Genomic DNA, 8,173 nt, shown 5'->3' with positions numbered 1-8,173 from the left:
CATGGAAACGGGCACAGGAAAATGAAAACTGGGGAAAATGTAGAAATATTAAAAGTATAGGATTATATTTATAGATATGATATATAAACATATCGAAGATTTTATTTATCTATAAACCTTTTTTCTATATTTCCATACATTCAAAATAAATATCAATGTCAATTACCAGTTTGTAATTGGTCATTAAATCATATAAGTAATTAGCGAAATAACTAAAATATTTGAAAATTCATTATTCACATTATATTCCTAATTTTTAAAAAAATGTAAAATAGCCCATAAAATGTAACGTTCGCCCATAAAGTGTCAGTTGGTTGATATTTTTGTGGTATATAGCATTATAGCTCATCATTTATTAGTTGTGTACAAACAAAATAATAGGAGTAATTATATGAGCGATTTTTAACAATTAAAAGTAAGTTTAAACATTTTTTTTTAAATATTCACTCAAAATAATAATATAATACTCGGCTCAATTTCCGACAATATCTATTAAATAATGGAACAAAATTTCCTCACAAAATCGTCGTATATATTACACACACACACTCAGCAATACAGTTTGACTAGTCAGCGCTCTTTCCCGCCAACTTGCCACGTCACATCAGGAGCTCGACGAATAGTAGAAGGCCACATGACCCACTCCTAACGTGCACACGTCATCTGAGGTCATTGATGAAGTCATCAAAGTCAAACTCACCGAATTCCTCGGCGAAGAAATTCCCCGACATTCCAACGTCCGGCAAACTTAACGGCCAGTCAACGTCGAACCCGAAGTCAACCCCGATCCCGTCGAACGGCGTCATCTCCTCGTAACGGAGTACGGACGTTGGGGACAAAGCGGCGTCGTTTGCAGACGAGACGGACTCACTCTCCGTCGTTGTGGATTCAGTCGTCACGACGACGGCCGGGAAGTTGACGACTGCGGCGGAGCCCTTCAGCTCCACGGCGGCTCTGTCGTAGACGGAGGCGGCTTCCTCCGGGGTGTCGTACGTCCCGAGCCAGACCCGTTTCCCGAGGCTAGGGTCCCGGATCTCGGCGGCCCACCTCCCCCACGGCCGCTGCCTAACTCCTCGAAACTTTTTCCGGCTAGACAACTCATCACTCACCGGCGGATCCCGTCCCCTCTTCGCGTCCTTTTTAGTAACCTGCGCCGCCGCCGCCGTTGCCGGTGAACCTTCAAACTTGATCTCCTCCACGTGTCTTCTGACGACTCTGCGCGCAAAGCCGCCGGCGTTGGACTCGTCATCACCGTCGGAGTCGGAGTCAGTGGCGTCGGCGTCGTTCAGGACTATCCTGACAATCCTGCGGCGGAGGTTGGTGGATCTCCGGTGGTGGTTGATGCAGTAGTACTTGTTAGTGGTGACAACGTGCTCCGTAAACTTAACAGCAAAAAAGGGTGGTTGAAGCTCTTCTTCCATGATCAGTAAAAAAGCAGAGAGAGCTTCTGCTAATTTACTGAAAAACCTCACAAGCTGCAGATCAATCAAGAAACTTATAAAAATCCAATCTTGATTTTTTTTTTTTTTGGAAAATTGAATTAGGGTTTAGCTATATGTAGAATACTAGCCGATCGGAATTAATAAGGCAAACAATAAATATAGTATATGTGTTTAAAGAATGAAGGAGACAAGGTTATGAAAAGGGAGGATCTTTGTTCTGTGTTATGAGTTGAGGGGGGGAGATTTAAAAATGGAGTAGAGAGAGAAAGAGGAGAGAGAGAGAGTGGTTTACAGCAAGGGGGGGGATTGGAGGAGCAGAGTTGAATAAAAATAGGTGAAAGTTGAAACAGTGAGAACTACTATAGTATCCTAGTGAGAGAGAGAGAGAGAGAGAGAGAGAGAGAATTGCATTAAATTAAAGCTAGGAAAAGACTAATTTCAGTGTACTGTGTTGTGGTGTGTGTAGTGTGTGGGGAAGCAGGCATGCACCAATTTGTCTCTATACCTCTATACATATACATATACACGTATTATTTGAGTGAGTGGCCATCAATTTTGATTTTTTTTTTGTTTTTTAAATATATATAGTGTATATATGAGAGCCCGAGAAATGAGTGTAAGTAACTAAGTATGATATGTGGGGTAAAGGATGTGGTGGTGGCGCAGGTTCCAAGAAAGATAGAGGAAATATAACAAGGGGTAGGGTCCGGTGACCGGTGGGGGGTTTGAAGGCGTTGCAGTTTTAGTAGGTATGGGTGTTACTAACCAGCTTTCCCTCCCTTTTCATTTGGCGGGAAAACTCTACTACCTATCACACATTCTTTCCAGCCTTTTTTTTCTTTTTCTTTTTCTCTTTTTTCTTTTTCTTTTTATTACATTTTTTGGTTTTGTTTTGTGCAATATAATTATAATTGATGTTCATCACTAAAAAAATATATAACCAGTTGATTTGTGGTGTTGGAATTAGGGTGTGAACTGTGAACGAGGCGAGCTCGAGCCCAAGTTTATTTTGGTTTTTTAATTATCATTATTTAAAATTATTTATATAATAATAATAAAAAAAATACAAAATAAATAATAAAAATAAAGATTGTGATATTAAAAAATGAATATAATATATTTCCTAAAGAAAAAACAGTGACAAACAAAACACATAACCGTGGTCCAAGTGACATAATTTTTGGCTACATTTCAATTTTCATCATATGATGTAGATAGATTGTTCTTACGTGTCAAATTATTTATTTATGAATATAATATATATATTTGTATTTATAACAAACATTGCCGCCAATAATCCATTGCCATGGAATAGAAAATTCCACGCTGTGTATTTTTCAACTTTCCCTTTTTTATTATTTTTCTCCAAACTTTGGACTATTATTATCAAATATCAAATATCAAATATCAACTATCATTTATTTATGTACCCTACCATGGGAAAGTAGCTCCATTAATCTTCTCCATAATTTGATTTCTGTTTCATAATCCTTCTTTTCAAAAGTAATTGTAATAAAAACAAAAACAAAAAAATAATCATAACTTTTCGTAATAATTAATTATGAAGAAAAGTCGAGAAAGTAATTCATAGCGCTTTAAATGTTTCTAGTGTTTGATGCTGTGAATTTTATGAGTTCGAGCTTAATTAAATTCAGCACACAATTTTGAGGTTCAAACACAAACACATTCCCAAAACTCACGAACCAACTCGTGTAACCTTTTTTTGGGTGATTTGATAAATTATTATACAATATTACCGGTCACAAAAACATCCTACTTGCCCTTGACCTACCTAAAACTATTGAATTAGTTTTTAATATTTCGAAAACGACCAAAATTATTTTTTTTCGTAACGACTATTCCATGTATGCAATAAATATGAATAATTCCCTCGTAAAAGTATAATGCAACAGATTGGGGACAATAAATAATACAACAAATAGTGGTTTTTTAATTAGAAGAAAAAAATAGGAAGGTCAACCATTGATGTATTGAAAAATAAGAATTGCTTGAAGCCAAAGCAAATGAGAATGAATGGGACAAGAGCCGGCACGTGAGAGCAGTTAATTATATATATATATTCAGTAGAGCCACCAGGATATTGCTTGTAAACCAAGCGATAATTATTTCTATATCATAAATCATAATAATATAGTCTCTACCACAATTATTGCAATTGACACCATGTCACAAAATGTACACGTATCAGCCTAGCTAATTACCATTATTTAATGTTTAGTGCTTATAGGGATTGATATTTATGTACACGTATGAACCTAAAATCCAAATTCTATACTATATAACTGCCCACTAATCACCATCAAGCTAAGAGTTTAGTTGACTAATATGTTTCATATCATGTTCTTGAGAATAGCAGTTTTGTGACACCAAAACGAAGAACATCTGGAACTCTCATCCAGTTATTTTCGAACAACAGTCGACTTCAGCTTACTACCTAACCTGTATGTATCGGGTTTAACGAGTGGTGATAAACCATACGAGGCAACGTCGTAAAAATCTCATCTTAAATTCAGTAGAAAATCGAAGCCTTAAAGGATGATTTACGATAAGCATTTAAGGGTCTCAACAAGATATACCTGAAAAAACATCGACGTACATATTACATTACAGTTTTTTACCGATCCTAAGAATCAGTCAGCAAGTGGTGTTACCATATTCACAAATTGAGATATTCGGAACTTCCTTGATCACTTCATTCCAATATGAGAAAAGAATACGAAAAGAACCTTACCCCATTACTTTTTTAAAAATTTCAACACGCATAAACGGAAAAAAGAAAAACACTAGAATTGCAAAGTTGTGATACGGGGGGTAGTGATTGGGGTTCATCATCCCATGGCATACTTCTGAGTCCAGCTACGGGCAGTGCCTTCGTATTTGGCACGATCAGACTTGTACATGTGAGCAATCTCTGGCACCAGAGGGTCGTCAGGGTTTGGATCCGTCAACAATGAGCAGATTGACAGCAGCACCTGTCGTTAATTTTTCCAGACAGAGGATGTCAGTACAGATGGATACAATAAAATCGGATAAATAATAAAGCATTTTCTGAATCTTCGATAATTAACTATAAGATGTAAACAACTAAAAAGCCTAATGTGCTCACAAAGTTGAAGCTACGTGTTCGGATAAAGCAGATGAAGGACTCGATGCAAACGTTCACCAAGACTCAGTACAAAATCTAAATATGGTGCATCTCCTCCAAACCCCACCCAACAAAAAGGGGAAAAAAAGAGAGAGAAGTCGCAACTCGAAAAAAATTAAGCAACAAGACTCTGTGGCCAATATAGTAATAGGAAATTGGGAGTGTTGTTTCCCATTCTAGACACATTGAATTGAAAATTCCGTAATTCATATAGACCCAGAAATAGAGTCATTTCGATGTGAATCATCACTATGGTGTAAGAACTAGTTTCACTCAACTCAATGGAACCACACCAAACACAAACCGAAAAAAACAATAAAATAGTGAAACACCATTATAGGTCAATGCAATTTAACCACACCAACAATTATGAATATTCACCAAATACGTTCACTCTTAGCATTATCACAATTATGAAACACCATTACAGATATTCCTTCAGACCGTTTCTATTTTCAAATCAACAGCAGATAAAAGGGACTCTTAGCATTATCATTTTTAGAAGATAATGTCAAACTGATTGGATTTATAAGTTTCGGATTTGTGCTTTCGATATCCCACAACTTACAAATAGTAATTAGAAGCAAGATAAGCTATATTTCTAATCGATACCTTAGATATAGTCAATGCTGGACTCCACTGCTCTTTCAGAATATCAAGGCAAATGCTTCCATTGCTATTGATGTTAGGATGGAAAACCTTTGTCCTAAACGCAACCTGCAACAGTTTCAGATCACTTAAATGACAGGAAGGACTTCTATTGAAATCAAATACCATTAAGAATCTACCTAAAACCAAAACAGGTTTTTCCAAATGATTCAAGCATCGCAATTACTTCATACAAAGAAAAAACAAACAAGTAAATTCTATTCCAGCTGACAATTATGAAATCATGAAAACAAGAAAGCAATCCGACAGCTTTTACATGGCTGAACATTTCAAGAACATATATGGTTGTAAATGCAAGTCTAATGTCCATCCGAAAGCATGCTAAGCGCAATAGATACAAATGGCAATTACAAGTTTAATAATGTTCATAGCAGATAATATAATGTTTATTCCCACTTGTGAGATTTTATTATATTTCGTTAAATCATTATAAACATATGGCACAAATTGGTGACAACCAACTGGCTTGGGAATCAACCTGATTTGTTACTTGATGTCAACTAGCATTTTGGACTACGTTATGTAAAAGGAGAAAATACATAAAATGAACTTATATAACAAAAACAGTAACATTCACAGGAATTACCATGTAGAAGTGATTTACAAAATTCTGCTATTGCTTTTAGCAAAGGTAAACTAAAGCTTTCATGATACCAAACCAGCAAAAAGGAAAAAAAGTAATCCATAAAGTACTTTGATGCAGCATTCTACCAAAATTTCCATGTAATCAGAATTCAAGACTAAAGTATTCGCGAACAAACAATAACTCCAAAAGTCAGTAACCACATACCTTGGGAGGTTTGAAAGGATAATCTGGAGGGAAATGAATTGAAACTAAAAAGACACCACCGGAGTAGGGGCTGTCAGAAGGCCCCATAATTGTGGCTTGCCAATGGAACATATCTTCTGCTACAGGACCTATATACCCTTATACAATGAATGTTAAATTGGAATCACGGGAAAATGCTGAAGCAAGTTGACGAATTAAGATGTAGGTAGCACATGAGAAAGTAGCACATAAAATTTGCCAGTAAATAGCAAAATAACTTGGCCGCTTATACATCGACGAATCAATCTAAGTTGGAAACAGGCCCCTAAGAGAACTAAGCATAACAAATATGTAACAGATCAAGGAGCCAACATAGAACGTGTTTTTAGCACCAAGTTCTTCATTGCATTAAAAAGTGGCCAAATGTCCATAATAGAATCATGAATGTAGTAAATATGATAGAAGAAATGTTATGCTGCTCAGCTGTATATCATTTTATGTCCTACTGCGAAGGGTTGAAACTGGAACAATTCAACCACTCAACCACACACACAAATATGTCTAGAGTTCGACCTAAATTATACGAGTGGCGTGGCATGAAAATTTTATCCAGACATCTAACAAATCCATCCACATCCAGCATCCGATAGGTACTACGAGTTAGAAGCAAACCGCATAGCAACACAACCCAATACCATATTACCAAGTTGTCTAGTTAAGTCAAAAACTAGATTCAGTAAGCTAAAAACCTCTACATGGTTGATAACTCAGTGGTAATAGCTAGTTCTCGTCTAAAAAAGGATCAATTAAGACGTAAAAAATAAATTCCTACATATATTCAGTCAGAACCATAAAGAAGCAGAAAAATGCAGCAATCATCAGCATCAACCACACAAAATTTTATCCCCAACAGAGATCAGCTAAATGAAGTCGAGCAAAAACAAATTACCAGCCAAATTACAATAAACTAATAAAATAAAAATCTCTCGCCACCACAAGAAGAAAAAAACAAGTATACCTGCACTGCACGACGTCGGAGGATCCTTCTGCAAATCCTTGAGCTCCTTCAGTATCCTTTTCGACGCCATTAAAACGCCTATCTACCTTCTGAACAAAACCTAATCACAAAATTCAGAACCTCAACATCACCGAAAAAAACAACAACACACAAAGTCAACCAAACAGCTGAATCCAGATCAATTAGCATCAATACAGAGCATCATTTCGAAGATCTAAAACGCGCCGGCATCACAAAACGATAAAAATCAATGATTAAAAATATTATTGCGTGGCGAAATGCAATCAATACCTGATTGGATTGACTTGGAAACTGTAGAAACGAAACGCGGAAATGCAGCAGAATAATCGAGCGAATGGAAAGGAAAGAGGAAACGATTGAAACGGAAAATAAAAGAATATTTATTTGCTAGTAGGGCGGATATTTATAGATGAATAATTTGTGTGGGTCCAGATAATTATTCTGGAAAATTCCGATTCCCTGAGTGGCAGCCACCGAAATTTTAATAAGGAGAATATGGCGTAGAATCAACGCCATTTTAACCTTTATACGTACGTTGCTTACTTGCTTTACCCATTTTCAGTAAATAAATAAAATCGATTACTCTTTCTGTAAATTACGGCAACTCCGGAGGTAAATGTAATGTTAAATTATGAATAAACCCCTTATGTTAGAGTAATTATAATCGCTCATCAGCTATGAATCTTCATACACGTTCATTCCAATGGTGTTAAATTACAATATTTTTATAGATTATGTGGAATATTCTCTAATTTATACTCGTTTTTGTGCAAAAAATGCAGCTTTTGATGCAATATAATCTGCTATTTACAAACCAAGAAACACATCTTATGATCATCTTGTTTTAAAATGTAGAGTTCGAATAAGATAAAACGGGTATAAACGGAAAATATTCGACATCATCTATAAAATTCCACTAAATTTGACACCACAAGGGTGAACGTGTAAAAAAATTTAATAGTCCGAGGGGCGAGGTGATTGTAATTACTCAAAGATGAGGAGGTTTTCATAATTTAGTCTTATCTAAGTAGTGATCGTAATTTAACCTTATCTCAATTGATCAATGTCAAATTTATATAAAACTTAAC

At 35.9% G+C, this 8,173-nt stretch overlaps 2 protein-coding genes across 3 annotated transcripts; both read right to left on the bottom strand.

Moving 5' to 3' along the window:
* Positions 1–416: 416 nt before the first annotated feature.
* On the bottom strand, positions 417–1,988 carry LOC105957267 (pathogenesis-related genes transcriptional activator PTI6). The gene has a single exon (XM_012981204.2). It carries the CDS (start codon positions 1,419–1,421, stop codon positions 660–662), a length of 762 nt encoding a protein of 253 aa, XP_012836658.1. The 5' UTR covers positions 1,422–1,988; the 3' UTR covers positions 417–659.
* A 2,027-nt stretch (positions 1,989–4,015) lies between these two features.
* LOC105962706 (ubiquitin-conjugating enzyme E2 28) lies at positions 4,016–7,619 on the bottom strand. Of its 2 annotated transcripts, none has more exons than XM_012987061.2 (5): positions 7,356–7,619; positions 7,065–7,164; positions 6,068–6,195; positions 5,221–5,325; positions 4,016–4,435 (listed from the first exon to the last, which is right to left on the bottom strand). In XM_012987061.2, exons 2-5 carry the CDS (start codon positions 7,132–7,134, stop codon positions 4,292–4,294), a joined length of 447 nt encoding a protein of 148 aa, XP_012842515.1. In that variant the 5' UTR covers positions 7,135–7,164; positions 7,356–7,619; the 3' UTR covers positions 4,016–4,291. The 2 variants fall into 2 exon arrangements, with proteins under 2 accessions (XP_012842515.1, XP_012842583.1); XM_012987129.2 differs by having other exon boundaries at positions 7,065–7,153; positions 7,356–7,477.
* Between the last annotated feature and the right edge of the window lie 554 nt (positions 7,620–8,173).

The sequence above is a fragment of the Erythranthe guttata genome, chromosome 4, assembly GCF_056151865.1.
Source record: "Erythranthe guttata isolate IM_541 chromosome 4, IM_541, whole genome shotgun sequence".
Taxonomy (NCBI): domain Eukaryota; kingdom Viridiplantae; phylum Streptophyta; class Magnoliopsida; order Lamiales; family Phrymaceae; genus Erythranthe; species Erythranthe guttata.
This window is presented reverse-complemented; position numbering and strand designations above follow the sequence as displayed.

Bases quoted from the DNA above. Each gene is read 5' to 3' on its own strand.
- LOC105957267 (XM_012981204.2), bottom strand. From the start codon at position 1,421: ATGGAAGAAGAGCTTCAACCACCCTTTTTTGCTGTTAAGTTTACGGAG.
- LOC105962706 (XM_012987061.2), bottom strand. From the start codon at position 7,134: ATGGCGTCGAAAAGGATACTGAAGGAGCTCAAGGATTTGCAGAAGGAT. The intron at 5,326-6,067 runs GTATGTGGTTAC...AAACTGTTGCAG, and splicing joins ATCCTTTCAAACCTCCCAAG to GTTGCGTTTAGGACAAAGGT. The intron at 4,436-5,220 runs GTATCGATTAGA...AATTAACGACAG, and splicing joins CAGCATTGACTATATCTAAG to GTGCTGCTGTCAATCTGCTC.